Source organism: Oncorhynchus clarkii, chromosome 1, assembly GCF_045791955.1.
Source record: "Oncorhynchus clarkii lewisi isolate Uvic-CL-2024 chromosome 1, UVic_Ocla_1.0, whole genome shotgun sequence".
Classification (NCBI taxonomy): Eukaryota; Metazoa; Chordata; class Actinopteri; order Salmoniformes; family Salmonidae; genus Oncorhynchus; species Oncorhynchus clarkii.
Window position 1 is genome coordinate 4,150,210 of NC_092147.1, and position 24,670 is coordinate 4,174,879.

Below are 24,670 nucleotides of genomic sequence, written 5' to 3' on the forward strand. Positions count from 1 at the left end.
TATTTACAGAGTGGCTGGCCCAGGGGGATATTTACAGAGTGGCTGGCCCAGGTGGATATTTACAGAGTGGCTGGCCCAGGTGGATATTTAAGAGTGGCTGGCCCAGGGGGATATTTAAGAGTGGCTGGCCCAGGGGGATATTTAAGAGTGGCTGGCCCAGGGGGATATTTAAGAGTGGCTGGCCCAGGGGGATATTTAAGAGTGGCTGACCCAGGGGGATATTTAAGAGTGGCTGGCCCAGGGGGATATTTAAGAGTGGCTGGCCCAGGGGGATATTTAAGAGTGGCTGACCCAGGGGGATATTTAAGAGTGGCTGGCCCAGGGTGATATTTAAGAGTGGCTGGCCCAGGGGGATATTTAAGAGTGGCTGGCCCAGGGGGATATTTAAGAGTGGCTGGCCCAGGGGGATATTTAAGAGTGGCTGGCCCAGGGGGATATTTAAGAGTGGCTGGCCCAGGGGGATATTTAAGAGTGGCTGGCCCAGAGGGATATTTAAGAGTGGCTGGCCCAGAGGGATATTTAAGAGTGGCTGGCCCAGGGGGATATTTAAGAGTGGCTGGCCCAGTGCTCCAGTTGTCTTGAGAGATGTGGAGGGTTAATTATTTTAGTTGGCACTTCCTATTTGATTTCGAGACAAACGATCCTTTATCGGATCTTCCCTGTTTTTGTTTTGTTTGCCTGTCTTTAAGTTTGGTGTGGGGTTTTTCCTTTGTTTGCCTCTTAGTGGGTAAATTTAGTGTGTCTCGTGGTGGGTGTCTTTCAGGTTCTAGTTGTTGTTGCCAGTCAACGTTTAGTGACAACCCTATGAGTGTTTGTTTTTTTAAAACCCCCACCTGTTTTGGTTGTTGTCAGTGACTCTTTGTTCGTTTCCCCACCTGTTTTGGTTGTTGTCAGTGACTCTTTGTTCGTTTCCCCACCTGTTTTGGTTGTTGTCAGTGACTCTTTGTTCGTTTCCCCACCTGTTTTGGTTGTTGTCAGTGACTCTTTGTTCGTTTCCCCGTATGTTTGAGCCTCAGTTTTGGTTTTCTTACCGGGGAAAGTTATGTGACTTCTCAGTCATTTTGAGACTACCCAACTACTATTTATTTGATGTATTATTCTCATGAATATTGTTGTTGCTGTTAATGGTAATCACAGTTCCACCACTATTATTATTATTATTATTATTATTATTATTATTATTATTGATTTCTGTTGGTCCCACCATTGTTGTTAAATGTATACTTTGACAATGGAAGTAATTTAACTTGCCGTGTCAATAAAGTTTACGAGAGAGAAAGCTCTAGAACGGTCTGAAGCATCCGGCCTCAGCCTACTACACTCTAAAGTCAAATGTCTACAGTTCGCTGATGATCTGTTGTTCCTGTCCCCAACTAAGGAGGTCCTACAGCAGCACCTAGATATTCTGCACAGATTCTGTCAGACCTGGGCCCTGACAGTTATAACACAAAGTGTTCCAAGAAAGGTCCAGTTGCCAGGACCACAAATAAATATTCCACCAAGACCTTGTTGCCCTAGAGCACACAAATTACACCCAACTTGGCATAAACATCAGCACCACAGGTAACTTCCACAAGGCTATAAACAATCTAAGAGACAAGGCAAGAAGGGCCTTCTATGCCATCAAAGGAACATAAAACACCCCAAGTAGGATCTGGCTAAGAATACTTCAACAACCTAGAATTCACAAAATGGGACAAACACCAAATTGAGACTTCATACAGAATTCTGCAAAGATATCCCCATGCGTACAACTTAAAACTTCAAATAATGCGTGCAGAGCAGAATTAGGAGGATTCCCTCAAATGATCTCTACAACCACCTAAAAGGAAGTGAATCTCAAAGCTTAAAAACAACGCACTCAACTACAGATGAACTTGGAGAAGAGTTGAGAGAACAACATTGTAGTTACTCGTTGGGCCAGTAACCGGAAGGTTGCAAGTTCAAATCTCCGAGCTGACGAGGTACAAATCTGTCGTTCTTGAGATCTACAGGCAGTTAACCCACTGTTCCTAGACCAGTTAACCCACTGTTCCTAGGCCAGTTAACCCACTGTTCCTAGACCAGTTAACCCACTGTTCCTAGACCAGTTAACCCACTGTTCCTAGACCAGTTAACCCACTGTTCCTAGACCAGTTAACCCACTGTTCCTAGACCAGTTAACCCACTGTTCCTAGACCAGTTAACCCACTGTTCCTAGGCCAGTTAACCCACTGTTCCTAGGCCAGTTAACCCACTGTTCCTAGACCAGTTAACCCGCTGTTCCTAGACCAGTTAACCCGCTGTTCCTAGACCAGTTAACCCGCTGTTCCTAGACCAGTTAACCCACTGTTCCTAGGCCAGTTAACCCACTGTTCCTAGACCAGTTAAACCACTGTTCCTAGACCAGTTAAACCACTGTTCCTAGACCAGTTAACCCACTGTTCCTAGACCAGTTAATCCACTGTTCCTAGACCAGTTAACCAACTGTTCCTAGACCAGTTAACCCACTGTTCCTAGGCCAGTTAACCCACCGTTCCTAGGCCAGTTAACCCCACTGTTCCTAGGCCAGTTAACCCACAGTTCCTAGACCAGTTAACCCACTGTTCCTAGGCCAGTTAACCCACTGTTCCTAGGCCAGTTAACCCACTGTTCCTAGGCCAGTTAACCCACTGTTCCTAGGCCAGTTAACCCCACTGTTCCTAGGCCAGTTAACCCACAGTTCATAGACCAGTTAACCCACTGTTCCTAGGCCAGTTAACCCACTGTTCCTAGGCCAGTTAACCCACTGTTCCTAGACCAGTTAACCCACTGTTCCTAGGCCAGTTAACCCACTGTTCCTAGGCCAGTTAACCCACTGTTCCTAGGCCAGTTAACCCACTGTTCCTAGGTTAGTTAACCCACTGTTCCTAGATCAGTTAACCCACTGTTCCTAGACCAGTTAACCCACTGTTCCTAGGCCAGTTAACCCACTGTTCCTAGGCCAGTTAACCCACTGTTCCTAGGCCAGTTAACCCACTGTTCCTAGACCAGTTAACCCACTGTTCCTAGGCCAGTTAACCCACTGTTCCTAGACCAGTTAACCCACTGTTCCTAGACCAGTTAACCCACTGTTCCTAGACCAGTTAACCCACTGTTCCTAGACCAGTTAACCCACTGTTCCTAGACCAGTTAACCCACTGTTCCTAGGCCAGTTAACCCACTGTTCCTAGGCCAGTTAACCCACTGTTCCTAGACCAGTTAACCCACTGTTCCTAGGTTAGTTAACCCACTGTTCCTAGGTTAGTTAACCCACTGTTCCTAGGCCAGTTAACCCACTGTTCCTAGGCCAGTTAACCCACTGTTCCTAGGCCAGTTAACCCACTGTTCCTAGACCAGTTAACCCCACTGTTCCTAGACCAGTTAACCCACTGTTCCTAGACCAGTTAACCCACTGTTCCTAGACCAGTTAACCCACTGTTCCTAGACCAGTTAACCCACTGTTCCTAGGCCAGTTAACCCACTGTTCCTAGGCCAGTTAACCCACTGTTCCTAGGCCAGTTAACCCACTGTTCCTAGACCAGTTAACCCACTGTTCCTAGGTTAGTTAACCCACTGTTCCTAGGTTAGTTAACCCACTGTTCCTAGACCAGTTAACCCACTGTTCCTAGACCAGTTAACCCACTGTTCCTAGGCCAGTTAACCCACTGTTCCTAGGCCAGTTAACCCACTGTTCCTAGGCCAGTTAACCCACTGTTCTAGACCAGTTAACCCACTGTTCCTAGACCAGTTAACCCACTGTTCCTAGACCAGTTAACCCACTGTTCCTAGGCCAGTTAACCCACTGTTCCTAGGCCAGTTAACCCACTGTTCCTAGGCCAGTTAACCCACTGTTCCTAGGCCAGTTAACCCACTGTTCCTAGGCCAGTTAACCCACTGTTCCTAGGCCAGTTAACCCACTGTTCCTAGACCAGTTAACCCACTGTTCCTAGACCAGTTAACCCCTCTCTTCCTAGACCAGTTAACCCACTGTTCCTAGACCAGTTAACCCACTGTTCCTAGACCAGTTAACCCACTGTTCCTAGACCAGTTAACCCACTGTTCCTAGACCAGTTAACCCACTGTTCCTAGACCAGTTAACCCACTGTTCCTAGACCAGTTAACCTACTGTTCCTAGACCAGTTAACCCACTGTTCCTAGACCAGTTAACCCACTGTTCCTAGACCAGTTAACCCACTGTTCCTAGACCAGTTAACCCACTGTTCCTAGACCAGTTAACCCACTGTTCCTAGACCAGTTAACCCACTGTTCCTAGACCAGTTAACCCACTGTTCCTAGACCAGTTAACCCACTGTTCCTAGACCAGTTAACCCACTGTTCCTAGACCAGTTAACCCACTGTTCCTAGGCCAGTTAACCCACTGTTCCTAAATAAATAGATAAATTCACCTTTCAGCAGGACAATAACCTAAAACACAAGGCCAAATATACACTGGAGTTGCTTACCAAGCAATGCAATCCTACACTCCAACCAGCTAGCCAACCTCTGCCACCAATCTAACAACCCAAACCCAGTATCAACCTGAGCCGGTTCTGTCCACCACGTAACAACCCAAACGCAGTATCTACCTGAGCCGGTTCTGTCCACAACGTAACAACCCAAATGCAGTATCTACCTGAACCGGTTCTGTCCACCACGTAACAACCCAAACACAGTATCTACCTGAACCGGTTCTGTCCACCACGTAACAACCCAAACCCAGTATCAACCTGAGCCGGTTCTGTCGACCACGTAACAACCCAAACGCAGTATCAACCTGAACCGGTTCTGTCCACCACGTAACAATCCAAACGCAGTATCTACCTGAGCCGGTTCTGTCCACCACGTAACAACCCAAACCCAGTATCAACCTGAACCGGTTCTGTCCATCACGTAACAACCCAAACGCAGTATCTACCTGAGCCGGTTCTATCCACCACGTAACAACCCAAACGCAGTATCTACCTGAGCCGGTTCTGTCCACGTCCACATAGATCCTCAGCATGACGGAGCCCAGCAGGAAGCCAAAGGCAGGTCCAAACACAGACACAGCAAACAGGATGGCTGGGAAGAGAAAAGAGACAGTCTTTAACACCACGTCCTACTGTAATACTACAGTCTGTGTTGAGCCTGCCGTAGCTGCAGTACTAAAAACCTCAAAGAAGAGACCAGCTGGATCGTGTCCAAGTGTCTGTTATTAACTAAATTAATACAATCTCTCCTCTTGTTTTTTGCTAAATAACTCCGACAAACTTTACTTTTCATAATCTATGAGAGAAGCGATTACAACCCGCTTGTGTTCAGCTAAGGTGTTTTAGTTAGACTCGGGAGATTGTCGTAGACAACTCAGTAAAAATACTATATGGTAAAAATAGTATAGGCTAGTGCTTCCATAGGCTACAAGCCTCTTACCTACAGTGGGTATCATAAGTAATCTTCACATTTTATTGTGTTACAAATGGTTTTAAGTGTCATTTTTTTTTGTCAACAATCCACACAAAATCTTTCAAAGTAATTTAAAAAAATATATTTTTACATTTCTTAAAAATGAATGAAAAATGTAACACCAAATTAGTAGATTAGATAAGTATTTACACCCCCCCCCCCACTCTTTTCAAAATGATTCAAGCTCTGTCAAGATGTTGGGGGTCACGGATACACAGCAATTTTCAAGTCTTGCAATAGATTTTAATCAGATTTGATTGTAACTTGGTCAACTTCAGTAAGCTACAGGCCTCTTACCTATGTAGAGGTTCTAGTGTTTCAGTAAGCTATGGGCCTCTTACCTATGTAGAGGTTCTAGTGTTTCAGTAAGCTATAGGCCTCTTACCTATGTAGAGGTTCTAGTGTTTCAGTAGGCTATAGGCCTCTTACCTATGTAGAGGTTCTAGTGTTTCAGTAGGCTATGGGCCTCTTACCTATGTAGAGGTTCTAGTGTTTCAGTAGGCTACAGGCCTCTTACCTATGTAGAGGTTCTAGTGTTTCAGTAGGCTACGGGCCTCTTACCTATGTAGAGGTTCTAGTGTTTCAGTAAGCTATAGGCCTCTTACCTATGTAGAGGTTCTAGTGTTTCAGTAGGCTACAGGCCTCTTACCTATGTAGAGGTTCTAGTGTTTCAGTAAGCTATGGGCCTCTTACCTATGTAGAGGTTCTAGTGTTTCAGTAGGCTACAGGCCTCTTACCTATGTAGAGGTTCTAGTGTTTCAGTAGGCTACAGGCCTCTTACCTATGTAGAGGTTCTAGTGTTTCAGTAGGCTACAGGCCTCTTACCTATGTAGAGGTTCTAGTGTTTCAGTAAGCTACAGGCCTCTTACCTATGTAGAGGTTCTAGTGTTTCAGTAGGCTACAGGCCTCTTACCTATGTAGAGGTTCTAGTGTTTCAGTAGGCTATAGGCCTCTTACCTATGTAGAGGTTCTAGTGTTTCAGTAGGCTACAGGCCTCTTACCTATGTAGAGGTTCTAGTGTTTCAGTAGGCTATAGGCCTCTTACCTATGTAGAGGTTCTAGTGTTTCAGTAAGCTACAGGCCTCTTACCTATGTAGAGGTTCTAGTGTTTCAGTAAGCTACAGGCCTCTTACCTATGTAGAGGTTCTAGTGTTTCAGTAGGCTACAGGCCTCTTACCTATGTAGAGGTTCTAGTGTTTCAGTAGGCTACAGGCCTCTTACCTATGTAGAGGTTCTAGTGTTTCAGTAAGCTACAGGCCTCTTACCTATGTAGAGGTTCTAGTGTTTCAGTAAGCTACAGGCCTCTTACCTATGTAGAGGTTCTAGTGTTTCAGTAGGCTACAGGCCTCTTACCTATGTAGAGAGACTAGTGTTTCAGTAGGCTACAGGCCTCTTACCTATGTAGAGGTTCTAGTGTTTCAGTAAGCTATAGGCCTCTTACCTATGTAGAGGTTCTAGTGTTTCAGTAGGCTACAGGCCTCTTACCTATGTAGAGAGACTAGTGTTTCAGTAGGCTACAGGCCTCTTACCTATGTAGAGGGGGGAGTTGCCTCGTCCGGCGAAGTCATCCACATAAGAGATACCAAAGGGTTGTATGGGAACAGACCCCACTCCGAACAGCAGCTGAGCTATAGCCATGAGCAGCCACAAGTTGTTGGTGTCTGCTATACGCTTGATCTCTGTCTTCCCACAGGCCTCTGTCATGTTGGAGGTACCTTGGAGTGAACACAGGTCTTGGCGATCTAGGGAAAAAACACATCCACAGACACAAGTACAGCGACAGACAGAGACAGACAGGCAGACACAGAGAGACAGACAGACAGACACAGAGAGACAGACAGACAGAGTTAATTACAGACCTGTGAACAATACACAGCTATTCCTGGAGTTTGATAATGTGACCCTTCAGTGGTACCCCATGACAAGTAGCATCCAGCCAGGGTAGTGGGTTGGTATGTGTGTGTGTGTGTGTGTGTGTGTGTGTGTATGCATGCATGTTGTGGGTGTGTGTGTGTCTACAGGGCAGACAGAGGAGGAGGGAAGAGAATGAACAGAGCTCTGAATTAAATCAACTGCCTGAGAGACAGTCTTAATCTTCTTGGCTTTCTTGAAGTGCTCAGAGATTAACATTTTCCTGCTGATTTATGTAGAATGGGTTCAGCTAGAGAACACCTGCAGAACAGGCTGGCTTTCACAATTCATTATTTCTAAATCCAACCATCCACATCTAACCACACCACTAAACAAATCCACTCCACCACACCACTAAACCAATCCACAACACCACTAAACCAATCCACCACACCACTAAACCACAACACTAAACCACTCCACCACACCACTAAACCAATCCACCACACCACTAAACCAATCCACTCCACCACACAACTAAACCAGTCCACTCCACCACACAACTAAACCAGTCCACTCCACCACACAACTAAACCAGTCCACCCCACCACACCACTAAACCAATCCACCACTAAACCAATCCACCACACCACTAAACCAATGCACCACACCACTAAACCAATCCACTCCATCACACTACTAAACCAATCCACCCCACCACACCACTAAAACAATCCACCACACCACTAAACCAATCCACTCCACCACTACACTACTAAACCAATCCACTCCACCACACCACTACACCAATCCTATAAACCACCACACCACTACAATACTAAACCAATCCAATAAACCAATCCACAACACCACACCCTAAACCAATCCACCACACCACACCACTAAACCAATCCACCACACCACTACAAAACCAATTCCCTAAACCACTTAACCAATCCACTAAACCACTCCACCACACCACTAAACCAATCCACTCCACCACACAACTAAACCAGTCCACTCCACCACACCACTAAACCAATGCACCACACCACACCACTAAACCAATCAACTCCACCACACAACTAAACCAATCCACCACACCACTAAACCAATGCACCACACCACACCACTAAACCAATCAACTCCACCACACTACTAAACCAATCAACTCCACCACACTACTAAACCAGTCCACTCCACCACACAACTAAACCAATCCACCACACCACTAAACCAATGCACCACACCACACCACTAAACCAATCAACTCCACCACACTACTAAACCAACCCCCTAAACAACTACATCAATCCACTAAACCAATCAACTCCACCACACTACTAAACCACAACACTAAACCACTCCACCACACCACTAAACCAATCAACTCCACCACACTACTAAACCAATCAACTCCACCACACCACTAAACCAATCAACTCCACCACACCACTAAACCAATCAACTCCACCACACCACTAAACCAATCAACTCCACCACACTACTAAACCAACCCCTTAAACAAACTAATCCACACCACTACACAATTATTTGACCATGCTGGTCATTTATGAACATTTGAACAGCTCGGCCATGTTCTGCTATAATCTACACCCGGTACAGCCAGAAGAGGACTGGCCACCCCTCATAGCCTGGTTCCTCTCTAGGTTTCTTCCTAGGTTTTGGCCTTTCTAGGGAGTTTTTCCTAGAAAGAGCTATATAAATACATTTGATTTGATTTACACTACAACAATCCACTCCACCACACCACTACAATACTAAACCAATCCACTGCACCAATCCACTAAACCACACTACTACACCACACCAATCCACCAAACCACACTACTACACCACACCAATCCACCAAACCAATCCACACCACTACACCATTAAACCAATCCACACCATTTAATCAAGCCACCAAACCAATCCACAGCACTAAACCGATCCACCACACCACCACACCAATCCACTCCCCTCACCAATCCACACCAATAAACTAATCCACAACACCAATCAGCCACACCAATGCATCCCTCCACACTACCCCACCAATACACCCCTCCACATCAATACACCCCTCCACACTACCCCACCAATACACCCCTCCACACTACCCCACCAATACACCCCTCCACACTACCACACCAATACACCCCTCCACATCAATACACCCCTCCACACTACCCCACCAATACACCCCTCCACAATACCACACCAATACACCCCTCCACACTACCACACCAATACACCCCTCCACATCAATACACCCCTCCACACTACCCCACCAATACACCCCTCCACACTACCCCACCAATACACCCCTCCACACTACCACACCAATACACCCCTCCACACTACCACACCAATGCATCCCTCCACACTACCACACCAATGCATCCCTCCACACTACCACATCAATACACCCCTCCACACTACCCCACCAATACACCCCTCCACACTACCCCACCAATACACCCCTCCACACTACCACACCAATACACCCCTCCACACTACCACACCAATGCATCCCTCCACACTACCACACCAATGCATCCCTCCACAATACCACATCAATAAACACCTCCACACTACCCCACCAATACACCCCTCCACAATACCACACTACCACACCAATACACCCCTCCACATCAATACACCCCTCCAAACTACCCCACCAATACACCCCTCCACACTACCCCACCAATACACCCCACCAATACACCCCTCCACACTACCACACCAATGCATCCCTCCACACTACCACACCAATGCATCCCTCCACACTACCACACCAATACACCCCTCCACATTACCACACCAATACACCCCTCCACACTACCACACCAATGCATCCCTCCACACTACCACACCAATACACCCCTCCACATCAATACACCCCTCCACACTACCCCACCAATACACCCCTCCACACTACCACACCAATACACCCCTCCACATCAATACACCCCTCCACACTACCCCACCAATACACCCCTCCACACTACCCCACCAATACACCCCTCCACACTACCCCACCAATACACCCCTCCACACTACCACACCAATACACCCCTCCACACTACCACACCAATGCATCCCTCCACACTACCACACCAATGCATCCCTCCACACTACCACACCAATGCATCCCTCCACACTACCACACCAATACACCCCTCCACATCAATACACCCCTCCACACTACCCCACCAATACACCCCTCCACATCAATACACCACTCCACACTACCACACCAATAAACCACACCAATACACCCCTCCACACCAATACCACTACACCAATCCACCACACCATTAAACCAATCCACTACACCACTTTTCTACACCATTCCGCTATACCACTCCATTCCAAAACATCACTCCAACACTACACCACCACTCTACCACAATACTACTCTACTCCATGACAGGCTGAACCAGGTCCAACATACTGGGACTGCTGCTTTAGAGAGACTGACTGCGGATGATGCTTGCTGCTTTAGAGAGACCGACTGCGGATGATGCTTGCTGCTTTAGAGAGACCGACTGCGGATGATGCTTGCTGCTTTAGAAAGACCGACTGCGGATGATGCTTGCTGCTTTAGACTGACTGCGGATGATGCTTGCTGCTTGAGAAAGACCGACTGTGGATGATGCTTGCTGCTTTAGAAAGACCGACTGTGAATGATGCTTGCTGCTTTAGAAAGACCGACTGTGGATGATGCTTGCTGCTTTAGAAAGACCGACTGTGGATGATGCTTGCTGCTTTAGAAAGACCGACTGTGGATGATGCTTGCTGCTTTAGAAAGACTGACTGTGGATGATGCTTGCTGCTTTAGAGAGACTGACTGCGGATGATGCTCAAATCAAATCAAATCAAATTTTATTTGTCACATACACATGGTTAGCAGATGTTAATGCGAGTGTAGCGAAATGCTTGTGCTTCTAGTTCCGACAATGCAGTAATAACAAGTAATCTAACTAACAATTCCAAACTACTGTCTTGTACACAGTGTAAGGGGATAAAGAATATGTACATAAGGATATATGAATGAGTGATGGTACAGAGCAGCATAGGCAAGATACAGTAGATGGTATCGGGTACAGTATGTACAAATGAGATGAGTATGTAAACAAAGTGGCATAGTATAGTATAAAGTGGCTAGTGATACATGTATTACATAAGGATACCGTCGATGATATAGAGTACAGTATATACGTATGCGTATGAGATGAATAATGTAGGGTAAGTAACATTTATATAAGGTAGCATTGTTTAAAGTGGCTAGTGATATATATACATCATTTCCCATCAATTCCCATTATTAAAGTGGCTGGAGTTGAGTCAGTGTCAGTGTGTTGGCAGCAGCCACTCAGTGTTAGTGGTGGCTGTTTAACAGTCTGATGGCCTTGAGATAGAAGCTGTTTTTCAGTCTCTCGGTCCCAGCTTTGATGCACCTGTACTGACCTCGCCTTCTGGATGATAGCGGGGTGAACAGGCAGTGGCTCGGGTGGTTGATGTCCTTGATGATCTTTATGGCCTTCCTGTGACATCGGGTGGTGTAGGTGTCCTGGAGGGCAGGTAGTTTGCCCCCGGTGATGCGTTGTGCAGACCTCACTACCCTCTGGAGAGCCTTACGGTTGAGGGCGGTGCAGTTGCCATACCAGGCGGTGATACAGCCCGCCAGGATGCTCTCGATTGTGCATCTGTAGAAGTTTGTGAGTGCTTTTGGTGACAAGCCGAATTTCTTCAGCCTCCTGAGGTTGAAGAGGCGCTGCTGCGCCTTCTTCACGATGCTGTCTGTGTGAGTGGACCAATTCAGTTTGTCTGTGATGTGTATGCCGAGGAACTTAAAACTTGCTACCCTCTCCACTACTGTTCCATCGATGTGGATAGGGGGGTGTTCCCTCTGCTGTTTCCTGAAGTCCACAATCATCTCCTTAGTTTTGTTGACGTTGAGTGTGAGGTTGTTTTCCTGACACCACACTCCGAGGGCCCTCACCTCCTCCCTGTAGGCCGTCTCATCGTTGTTGGTAATCAAGCCTACCACTGTTGTGTCGTCCGCAAACTTGATGATTGAGTTGGAGGCGTGCGTGGCCACGCAGTCGTGGGTGAACAGGGAGTACAGGAGAGGGCTCAGAACGCAACCTTGTGGGGCCCCAGTGTTGAGGATCAGCGGGGAGGAGATGTTGTTGCCTACCCTCACCACCTGGGGGCGGCCCGTCAGGAAGTCCAGTACCCAGTTGCACAGGGCGGGGTCGAGACCCAGGGTCTCGAGCTTGATGACGAGCTTGGAGGGTACTATGGTGTTGAATGCCGAGCTGTAGTCGATGAACAGCATTCTCACATAGGTATTCCTCTTGTCCAGATGGGTTAGGGCAGTGTGCAGTGTGGTTGAGATTGCATCGTCTGTGGACCTATTTGGGCGGTAAGCAAATTGGAGTGGGTCTAGGGTGTCAGGTAGGGTGGAGGTGATATGGTCCTTGACTAGTCTCTCAAAGCACTTCATGATGACGGATGTGAGTGCTACGGGGCGGTAGTCATTTAGCTCAGTTACCTTAGCTTTCTTGGGAACAGGAACAATGGTGGCCCTCTTGAAGCATGTGGGAACAGCAGACTGGTATAGGGATTGATTGAATATGTCCGTAAACACACCGGCCAGCTGGTCTGCGCATGCTCTGAGGGCGCGGCTGGGGATGCCATCTGGGCCTGCAGCCTTGCGAGGGTTAACACGTTTAAATGTCTTACTCACCTCGGCTGCAGTGAAGGAGAGACCGCATGTTTTCGTTGCAGGCCGTGTCAGTGGCACTGTATTGTCCTCAAAGCGGGCAAAAAAGTTATTTAGTCTGCCTGGGAGCAAGACATCCTGGTCCGTGACTGGGCTGGGTTTCTTCCTGTAGTCCGTGATTGACTGTAGACCCTGCCACATGCCTCTTGTGTCTGAGCCATTGAATTGAGATTCTACTTTGTCTCTGTACTGGCGCTTAGCTTGTTTGATAGCCTTGCGGAGGGAATAGCTGCACTGTTTGTATTCGGTCATGTTACCAGACACCTTGCCCTGATTAAAAGCAGTGGTTCGCGCTTTCAGTTTCACACGAATGCTGCCATCAATCCACGGTTTCTGGTTAGGGAATGTTTTAATCGTTGCTATGGGAACGACATCTTCAACGCACGTTCTAATGAACTCGCACACCGAATCAGCGTATTCGTCAATGTTGTTATCTGACGCAATACGAAACATCTCCCAGTCCACGTGATGGAAGCAGTCTTGGAGTGTGGAGTCAGCTTGGTCGGACCAGCGTTGGACAGACCTCAGCGTGGGAGCCTCTTGTTTTAGTTTCTGTCTGTAGGCAGGGATCAACAAAATGGAGTCGTGGTCAGCTTTTCCGAAAGGGGGGCGGGGCAGGGCCTTATATGCGTCGCGGAAGTTAGAGTAACAATGGTCCAAGGTCTTTCCTCCCCTGGTTGCGCAATCGATATGCTGATAAAATTTGGGGAGTCTTGTTTTCAGATTAGCCTTGTTAAAATCCCCAGCTACAATGAATGCAGCCTCCGGATAAATTGTTTCCAGTTTGCAGAGAGTTAAATAAAGTTCGTTCAGAGCCATCGATGTGTCTGCTTGGGGGGGGATATATACGGCTGTGATTATGATCGAAGAGAATTCTCTTGGTAGATAATGCGGTCTACATTTGATTGTGAGGAATTCTAAATCAGGTGAACAGAAGGATTTGAGTTCCTGTATGTTTCTTTCATCGCACCATGTCACGTTAGTCATAAGGCATACGCCCCCGCCCCTCTTTTTACCAGAAAGATGTTTTTTCCTGTCTGCGCGATGCGTGGAGAAACCTGTTGGCTGCACCGCTTCGGATTGCGTCTCTCCAGTAAGCCACGTTTCCGTGAAGCAAAGAACGTTACAGTCTCTGATGTCCCTCTGGAATGCTACCCTTGCTCGGATTTCATCAACCTTGTTGTCAAGAGACTGGACATTGGCAAGAAGAATGCTAGGGAGTGGTGCGCGCTGTGCCCGTCTCCGGAGTCTGACCAGTAGACCGCCTCGTTTCCCTCTCTTTCGGAGTCGTTTTTTTGGGTCGCTGCATAGGATCCACTCCTTTGTCCTGTTTGTAAGGCAGAACACAGGATCCGCGTCGCGAAAAACATATTCTTGGTCGTACTGATGGTGAGTTGATGCTGATCTTATATTCAGTAGTTCTTCTCGACTGTATGTAATGAAACCTAAGATGACCTGGGGTACTAATGTAAGAAATAACACGTAAAAAAACAAAAAACTGCATAGTTTCCTAGGAACGCGAAGCGAGGCGGCCATCTCTGTCGGCGCCGGAAGCTTGCTGCTTTAGAGAGACCGATTGTGGATGATGCTTGCTGCATTAGAGAGACCGACTGCGGATGATGCTTGCTGCTTTAGAGAGACTGATTGTGGATGATGCTTGCTGCTTTAGAGAGACCGACTGCGGATGATGCTTGCTGCTTTAGAGAGACCGACTGTGGATGATGCTTGCTGCTTTAGAGAGACTGATTGTGAATGATGCTTGCTGCTTTAGAGAGACTGATTGTGGATGATGCTTGCTGCTTTAGAGAGAATGATTGTGGATGATGCTTGCTGCTTTAGAGAGACCGACTGTGGATGATGCTTGCTGCTTTAGAGAGACCGACTGTGGATGATGCTTGCTGCTTTAGAGAGACTGATTGTGGATGATGCTTGCCATATACTAGGTTTTAAAACTCATGCGGCCAGTTTCCCGGACACAGACGAAAGCCTAGTCGTAGACTAAGAAGCATTTCTTACTGCTTCTCAGCAACAAGAAGGTTCACATCTGTGTTCTGGAAACTCTGCCCAAGAAGGATTTTTATTCAGAAGTGTGTTCTTTGTATTGCAGAGTACTGTAGATATAAAAAATATATTTATAAATATATTGAACCCCTAGATCTTACCATGTATGACAGAGTCAAACTCATAGGGCTGGGACAGGAAGTGAGGTAGGGCCAGGATCAGCGCGCTGATGGACATCAGCAGACCACCCAGTCCAATCAGACGAGGCCGATGGACCCTGCTGCCCAGGTAACTCACAAACACTATCAGAACTGTGTTCCCCACCTAAAGAAGGATGGAGACAGAGAGAGCCCTGTAATCAGGATACAGCAGGTCTGTGTTCCCCACCAGGAGACCAGATGGAGACAGAGAGAGCCCTGTAGTGAGATCTGCGTCCTACCTCGTGCAGAGAGGAGACGGTACCGGAGGAGAAGCTGCTGAGGCCAAAGCGTCTCTCGATGGTGGTTATGGTGCTTTTAAAGTAGGAGCTGTACAGGAGCTGGGTGAGCTGCAGCAGGCCATGACACAGCACAAACATCTACAAGAGGAGAGAGAGAGACAGAGACCAATCTTTTTTTTTATTTTACCTTTATTTAACCAGGAAAGTCAGTTAAGAACAAATTCTTATTTTCAATGACGGCCTAGGAACAGTGGGTTAACTGCCTGTTCAGGGGCAGAAAGACAGATTTGCACCTTGTTAGCTCGGAGATTTGATCTTGCAACCTTCCGGTTACTAGTCCAACGCTCTAACCACTAGGCTACCCTGCCACCCCTATGAAATGTAAATCTGTCAGATTAAGTTGGAGATGTGTATTTTTCCTTTGACGCATCCACCTATGTCTCACTTCCGCGGTGTAAGGTGACAGAGATAGAGGGGTTGTTTGTCAGACCATGAGACATCCCGAAAATATAACACGTTTTGTATTATGTTGGTTGTTTTGTTCTAGGACGCCCACAGGCCTCACAAGACTCGTCTGAAGGTCCCCTGTACCAGTTGAAAAAAATGAATGGAAGTACATTTTATATGGATACTGCTTAGTGCCAAAAATAAGGGGCTAAATCAAATGTAATTTGTCGCATGCACCGAAAACCAACAGGTTTTTACTGTGAAATGCTTACTTACACGCCTTTAACCAACAATGCAGTTCAAGAAATAGTTAAGAAAATATTTGGTGGTGGTGAAGTGGTCCAAGGCACTGCATCGCAGTGCTAGCTGTGCCACTAGAGATCCTAGTTTGAGTCTAGGCTCTGTCGCAGCCGTCCGCGACCGGGAGACCCATGGGACGCCACACAATTGGCCCAGAGTCGTTCGGGTTAGGGGAGGGTTTGGGCCGGCAGGAATGTCCCATCGTGCTCTAAGCGATTCCTGCGCCGGGCCGGGAGTCGTGCACGTTGACACGGTCGCCATCGTGTACGGTGTTTCCTCTGACACATTGGTTGCGGCTGGCTTCTGGGTTAAGCGGGCATTGTGTCAAGAAGCAGTGCGGCTTGGCTAGGTTGTGTTTCGGATGACGCACGGTTCTCGACCTTCGCCTCTCCTGAGTCCATTCGGGAGTTGCAGCGATGAGACAAGACTAATTACCAATTGGATACCACGAAAAATGGGGAGAAAAAGGAGAGAATTTTTTCTTTTTTTTGTAATCTGTACATGTAGGTAGGGGTAAAGTGACTATGCACTGATAAACAGTGAGTAGCAGCAGTGTAAAAACAAAGGGGGTGCAATGTAAATAGTCCAGGTGGCCATTTGATTAATTGTTCATCAGTCATGGGTTGGGGGTAGAAGTTCTTAAGGGGCCTTTTGGACCTAGACTTGGCGCTCCGGTACCACTTGGTATTTGACCATTTTTAGGGCTTTCCTCTGACAAAGCCTAGTTTATAGGTACTGGATGGTAGGAAGCTTGGCCCCAGTGACGTACTGGACCATATGCACTACCCTCTGTGTGGCACCGTACGGTCGGATGATGAGCAGTTGGCATACCAGGCGGTGATGCAACCGGCCAGGATGCTCTCGATAGTGCAGCTGTATAACTTTTTGAGGATCTGGGGACCCATGCCAAATCTTTTCAGTCTCCTGAGGAGGAAAAGGTGTTGTCATGCCCTCTTCACAACTGTCTTGGTGTGCTTGGAACGAAGCGGAGAAGAGGTATTTGGAGTCCGACTCAGGAGGCGTGCACACCATCCACCGCTTCCGAATATATTACATGCTAATATTCAGTCTCTGGATAATAAAGTAGACTAGCTCAGGGCGAGGATCTCCTTCCAGAGAGACATCAAGGACAGTAACATTCTCTGTTTCATGGAATCATGACTTTCTCGGTATATACTGTGGTCCCGTCCATACAGCCAGCTAGATTCTCAGTACATCGCACAGACAGGAATGAAGAACTCTCCGGGAAGAAGAAGGGTGGTGGTGTATGTTTCATGATTAACTACTCATGATGTGATTGGGATAACAAACAGAAACTCAAGGCATTTTGTTCACCAGACCTATTACCTCCCAAGATAATTATTTTCTGTTATAGTCACAGCCATATATATTCCCCCTCAAGGCAATACCACGACAGCCCTCAAGGAACTACACTGGAAACCATATATCCTGAGGCGAACATTTATTGTAGCTGGGGATTCTAACAAAGCAAATTTGAGAAAAACTACGGAAGTTCTATCAACACATTGACTGTAGTCCTCGCTCTGGAAAAACTCAACCACTGATACCCCCATTTCGAAGGATTTCTACAAGGCCCTCCCCCACCCTCCCTTCAGCAAATCAGATCACGACTCAATTTTGCTCCTCCCTTCCTATAGGCAGAAACTCAAACCGGAAGTAGCCGTGCTAAGGTCTATTCATTGCTGGTCTAAGCACCAGGAATCCATGCTTCCATGCTTCAAGATTGTTTTGATGACACTGACTGGGATATTCCGGGTAGTCTCTGAGAATAACGGGAGTTGCAGCGATGAGACAAGACTAATTACCAATTGGATACCACGAAACTTGGGGAGAAAAAGGGGTAAAAAAAATACTATACTATTATTGACATATACACAGACACGGTGACTGAGTTCATCAGGAAGTATATATGGGATGTTGTTCCCTCTGTGATTACTAAAACCTAACCAAACCAGAAACCGTGGATAGATGGCAACATTTGTGCATAACTAAAAGCGCAAACCATTTAACCATGGCAAGGTGACTGGGAATATGGTTGAATACAAACAGTGTAGTTATTCCCTTCTGTAAGGCAATCATGCAACAGGCAACATGTCAGTACAGACACAAAGTGGAGTCACAACGGCTCAAACACAGCACCTCAGGAGGCTGAAGAAATTTGGGTTGGCCCTTAAGACACTCAAACTTTTACAGAAGCACAATTGAGAGCATCCTGCCGGGTTGTATCACTGCCTGGTACGGCAACTGCACCGCCCACAACCGCAGGGCTCTCCAGAGGGTGGTGCGGTCTGCCCAACGCATCACCGGTGGCACACTGACAGCCCTCCAGGACACGTACAGCACCCGTTGTCACAGAAAGGCCAAAAAGATTGTCAAGGACATCAACCCCCAGGCCAACACCTGTTCACCCTGCTATCATCCAGAAGGCGAGGTCAGTACAGGTGCATCAAAGCTGGGACCGAGAGACTGAAAAACAGCTTTCATCTCAAGGTCATCACTAGCCAGCTACCACCAAGTTACTCAACCCTGCACCATAGAGGCTGCTGCCCTATAGACATGGAATCATTGGTCACTTTAATAATGGATCAGTAGTCACTTTAATGTTTACCTACTGATTTACTAATTTCATATGCACATACTATATTCTATTCTACTGTATTTTAGTCTATGCCAGTCCAAATATTTATATATTTCTTAATTCCATTTTTTTTTTACTTTTAGATTTGTGTGTATTGTTGTGAATTGCTAGATACTGCACTGTTGGAGCTAGGAACACAAACATTTCGCTACACACACAATAACATCTGCTAAATATGTGTATGTGACCCATACATTTTGATTTGATAATAGTTTGTTGGTGATGTGGACACCAAGGAATTTGAAACTCTCGACCCGCTCTACTACAGCCCCGTCGATGTTAATGGGGTTCTGTTCGGCCCGCCTTTTCCTGTAGTCCAAGATCAGCTCCTTTGTCTTGCTCACATTGAGGGAGAGGTTGTTGTCCTGGCATCATACGGCCAGGTCTTTGACTTCCTCCCTATAGGCTGTCTCATCGCTGATCAGGCCTACCACTGTTGTGTCGTCAGCAAACTTAATGATGTTGTTGGAGTCGTGCTTGGCCAAACAGTCATGGGTGAACAGGGAGTACAGGAGGGGAATAAGCACACCCCTGAGGGGCCCCAGTGTTGAGGATCAGCGTGGCAGATGTGTTGTTGCCTACTCTTAACAATCTGTTGTAGAGGGAGTCCCAGGGTCCTTTGTGGGCACTGTGGTGTTGAATGCTGAGCTGTAGTCAATGAACAGCATCCTCACATAGGTGTTCCTTTTGTCTAGGTGTGAAAGGTCAGTGTGGAGTGCGAATGAGATTGCATCATCTGTGGATCTGTTGGGGCGGTATGCAAATTAGGGTGGGTCTAGGGTTTCCGGGATGATGGTGTTGATGTGAGTCATGACCAGCCTTTTAAAGCACTTCATTTACACAGGTTACCTTCGGGTACTTGGGCACAGGGACTATGGTGGTCTGCTTGAAACATGTAGGTATTACAGACTCGGTCAGGGAGAGGTTGAAAATGTCAGTGAAGACACTTGCCAGTTGGTCAGCACATGCTCTGAGTACGTCCTGGCCCAGACCATCTGGCCCAGACCTTGTGAATGTTGACCTGTTTAAAGGTCTTGCTTACATTGGCTATGGAGAGCATGATCACACTGTTGTCCAGAACAGCTGGTGCTTTCATGCATGCATCAGTGTTGATTGCCTCAAAGCAAGCATAAAAGGCATTTAGCTCATCTGGTAGGCTTGCGTCACTGGGTAGCTCGTGGCTGGGTTTCCCTTTGTAGTCCATAATAGTTTTCAAGCCCTGCCACATCCGACGAGCGTCAGAGTCGGAGTAGTAGGATTCAATCTTAGTAATGTATTGACACTTTGCCTGTTTGATGGTTAGCTGAGGGCATAGCAGGATTTATTATAAGCATCCGGATTAGTGCCCCGCTCCTTGAAAGCGGCAGCTCTAGCCTTTAGTTCGATGCGGATGTTGCCTGTAATCCATGGCTTCTGGTTGGGATATGTACGCACGGTCACTGTGGGGACGACGTTGTCAATGCACTTATTGAGGAAGCCGGTGACTGAGGAGGTATACTCCTCAATGCCATTGGATGAATCCCGGAACATATTCCAGTCCGCATCATCTGATTACTTCCGTATTGAGCGAGTCACTGGTACTTCCTGCTTTCGTTTTTGCTTGTAAGCAGGAATCAGGAGGATAGAATTATGGTCACATTTGCCAAATGGAGGGTGAGGGAGAACTTTGTATGAATCTCTGTGTGGAGTAAAGGTGGTCTAAGAGTGTTTTCCTCTTTTTCTTTTGCACATAGAAATGAGGTGAAACGGATTTAAGTTTGCCTGCATTAAAGTCTCCGGCCACTAGGAGCACAACTTCTGTATGAGCATTTTCTTGTTTGCTTATGGCCTTATACAGCCCGTTGAGTGTGATCTTAGTGCCATTGTCAGTTTGTGGTGGTTAATAGACTGCTACGAAAAATATAGATGAAACTCTTGGTAGATAGTGTGGTTTACAGTTTATTATGAGGTAATCTACCTGAGGCGAGCAATACCTTGAGAGCTCCTTAGTTTTAGACATCACGCACCAGCTGTTATTGACAAAGAGACACACACCCCCACCCCTCGTCTTACTGGGCACCCCCACCCCTCGTCTTACTGGGCACCCCCACCCCTCGTCTTACTGGGCACCCCCACCCCTCGTCTTACTGGGCACCCCCACCCCTCGTCTTACTGGGCACCCCCACCGTCTTTCTAGACGTAGCTGTTCTGTCCTGCCGAAACACGGAAAACCCAGCCAACTGTATATTATCCGTGTCGTCGTCGTTCAGCCACGACTTGGTGAAACATAAGATATTACAGTTTTTAATGTCCTGTTGCTAGGATAGTCTCGAATGGAGATCATCCAGTTTATTTTCCAGTGATTGCACATTGGCCAATAGAACGAATCGTAGAGGCACGTTACCCACTCGCCGACGAATTCTCACAAGGCACTCCGATCTCCGCCCCCCTGTATTTCCGTCTTTTCTTCACGCAAATGACAGGGATTTGGGCCTGGTCTCGGAGAAGCAGTAAATCCTTCGCGTCGGACTCATTAAAGAAAAAATCTTGTCCAGTTCGAGGTTAGTGATCACTGTTCTGATATCCAGAAGCTATTTTCGGTCATAACAGATGGTAGAGGCAACATTAAGTACAAAATAATGTGAAAAAAACTCACAAAATAACACAGTTGGTTAGGAGCCCATAAAATGGCAGCCGTCTCCCTCCATGAGCCATTGTCTTTTCCAAAAGTAGTCTGGAGTTTTTCACCCCTAGTGGCACAGGAGATATTTTGATAGAAGTGAGGTAGGACGGTTTTAAGTCTCCCTGCGTTAGTCTCCGCCCACCAGAAACGGTGCCTCTCTGTAAGCGGTTTCTTGTTTATGACCACGTGCAGTTTGTTAAGTGCCAGAGGGGTGTGTTGGCACGTAGAGGAATGTAGACAGCCAGGACATTTATGGATGAATACTCTCTTGGTAGATAAAAAGTTCTGCTGCTTATCATGAAGTCTTCTATATGTCTGTGAAGACACTAGCCAGCTTCGCATTGCTTTGAGAATGCGCCCTGGTATTCCGTCTAGCCCGACGGCCTTGTGATTGCTAACCTTTTTGCTTACATTGTGATCTCGCTCTCCATGGCCATCGTTATCTGGAAAAGCAGGGTCTTTCACGAAAGACAGTGTTATATTCCTCGAAGGGAGCATAAAAGGCAAATGGACTGATGGACTGAGGCTGCGTCGCAAATGGCACCCCATTCCCTATATAGTGCACTACTTTTGACCAGAGTCTTTTGCAGTACACTACTTGCATGTAGGGAATAGTGTGCCATTTGGGATGGAGGCTGAGCCTCGTCCATTCCAGAACCTCCTGGGGTTGTGTAGACACAAGGTGGTCCAAGGGCCAAGGGGGCATGTTGAGGTTTAGACCGGGATTTACTATGAAAACAGCAGTGGATAAATTCTAACCTTTTGAGTTATTTATCAGCTACAAGACCAACAGGCTGAGGCAGAGGCATAATCAACTCCCAGTCCAATTCTGGGACAGTTAATACTCCTATTAAAGCCTGGCTTTCTGCTTTGTTAGCACGCACAATAGATGCCTTCACAATGTTTTCTAGCAGGTTTTTAAAAATTATTCATGTTTTGACTAGACCTGTTTTCTCAAGCAACCAAACAAGCTGAATAATCTTTTTTTTGTCTGTGATTTAATTTAAAACTAAGATTTATCAGTTTGACTGGCAAGTCTGGCAAAAATGATCCTCTGCTGAAAATGTGGAGTTTCAGGGTGACAGACTAAAATAGCTTCAACACAGTGGGCAATAAATCATCAGATTATAAAGACGAAGCATCTTTAATGACAGCTATGGGGCTATGTGTAACTGGGGCTATGGGGCTACAGCTAACTGGGGCTATGGGGCTACAGCTAACTGGGGCTATGGGGCTACAGCTAACTGGGGCTACAGCTAACTGGGGCTACAGCTAACTGGGGCTACAGCTAACTGGGGCTATGGGGCTACAGCTAACTGGGGCTACAGCTAACTGGGGCTATGGGGCTACAGCTAACTGGGGCTATGGGGCTACAGCTAACTGGGGCTATGGGGCTACAGCTAACTGGGGCTACAGCTAACTGGGGCTATGGGGCTACAGCTAACTGGGGCTATGGGGCTACAGCTAACTGGGGCTACAGCTAACTGGGGCTATGGGGCAGGGTTTTAGTGTAAGTTGCGCTTATATCTGTCTTATTGCAACATCATAGGAGAAACACAGTCAACACACACTTATGGGCAAATAGCAGTGGGGCAATCAAACCTTAATGGACAAGGAAATAGTTATTTTACATAGTGAAACTCCCTGGATAATCATTCATTACTGAACTGTTATCAGTGTATTGTGTAGAAACTAACAAACTAATTCAAATTGTTGCTAACACAGGTGTTGCTTATGATTACTCACTCTGTCAAACATGACAAACACCGAAGAGGGATTGCTCTTTACATGTACCTGTAGGCATAATTGTCTTGCGCTAATGACTGTACAGCCAGCTGCCAGCTGATCAATGACTGTACAGCCAGCTGTCAGCTGATCAATGACTGTACAGCCAGCTGCCAGCTGATCAATGACTGTACAGCCAGCTGCCAGCTGATCAATGACTGTACAGCCAGCTGATCAATGACTGTACAGCCAGCTGCCAGCTGATCAATGACTGTACAGCCAGCTGCCAGCTGATCGATGACTGTACAGTAACCTTCCAGTTTACAGTAAGCATTGCAGTTTGATTCCAGTTTATTGAGAATGTTGATTAGGCAATATGCTAACTTTTTGAATGACTATGTTAATATCAAGGAGCCACTGAAGTTCTTTCTATTGTAATGTGTCACTTCGAGTTCCTAAACTTCTTGTTTTTAGTACAAACACATTTCTTTGAGCACAGACACCTCTACCTCCGTCTCCCCGGTAACCACCGCTGAGAGGAGATAATTAAAAGGAAGCCCCGAATTCCATATTACATAATATTCCAGACAGTTTCATAACTTTCATTACAGAGAGCTGAGGAGACGTTTGGCTGGACACTGTGTGTGCGTTTTTGTTTTTTACCAGAAGTACACACAAGGATAGTAAAACAAGGAAAATTCAGACAAGTGGGGACATTTCACCGGGGCCCAAAGGAGAAAAAAAAAAGCTATTTTAGGCTTTAAAAAAAAAAAAAAACATTTAGGCTTTTATTTTAGGTTAGAATTAGATTTAGGAGTTAGGGAAAATATCATTTTGAATGGGAATCAATTGTTTGGTCCACACAAGGATAGCAAAGCAAACGTGTGTGTGTTTGTGTGTGTGTGTGTGTGTGTGTCGGACACTGCTGGACCTCCATAATACAGTCTAAACATACAAGTGAACAGTCTGTCTTCCTAAACAAATAAAAAAGCTTGGCTTAATTTCCGACTAGCTCGACCTTATTTACACAGCCAGTACAGCCCAATAGAGTTGAAAGCGAGAGGCAGATCTCAGACCTAACATAGTTTTCCTTCCTACTGCTGTCTATTGTGATGAATGAAGATGAAAAGGCTCAGCTTCACAATATAATCATGATCAAAGACAAGACTGCCGTCTGATCTGAACCACATCCTCTCTCATTAGACAGACAACTCAGCTTGAGTGAGTGAGTGAGTTCTCTCTCTCTCTCCCTCCCTCCCTCTCTCCCTCTCTCTCTCCCTCTCTCCCTCCCTAGCCAAGGGAGTGGGCTCACTCACAATTTTGCCTAAGAACACAGCCATGAATAAA

General features: G+C 46.6%; 1 protein-coding gene across 1 annotated transcript in view; it reads right to left on the bottom strand.

The window, feature by feature from the left end:
• LOC139414751 (solute carrier organic anion transporter family member 2A1-like) overlaps positions 1-24,670 on the bottom strand; it is an 85,613-nt gene that overhangs the window by 42,666 nt on the left and 18,277 nt on the right. Inside the window, exons 2-5 of the mRNA XM_071162434.1 lie at positions 15,531-15,668; positions 15,253-15,415; positions 6,972-7,184; positions 4,963-5,061 (exon numbers count right to left, since the gene is read on the bottom strand). Coding sequence (XP_071018535.1) covers positions 4,963-5,061; positions 6,972-7,184; positions 15,253-15,415; positions 15,531-15,668 — 613 coding nt within the window. The remainder of the gene's footprint in view (positions 1-4,962; positions 5,062-6,971; positions 7,185-15,252; positions 15,416-15,530; positions 15,669-24,670) is intronic.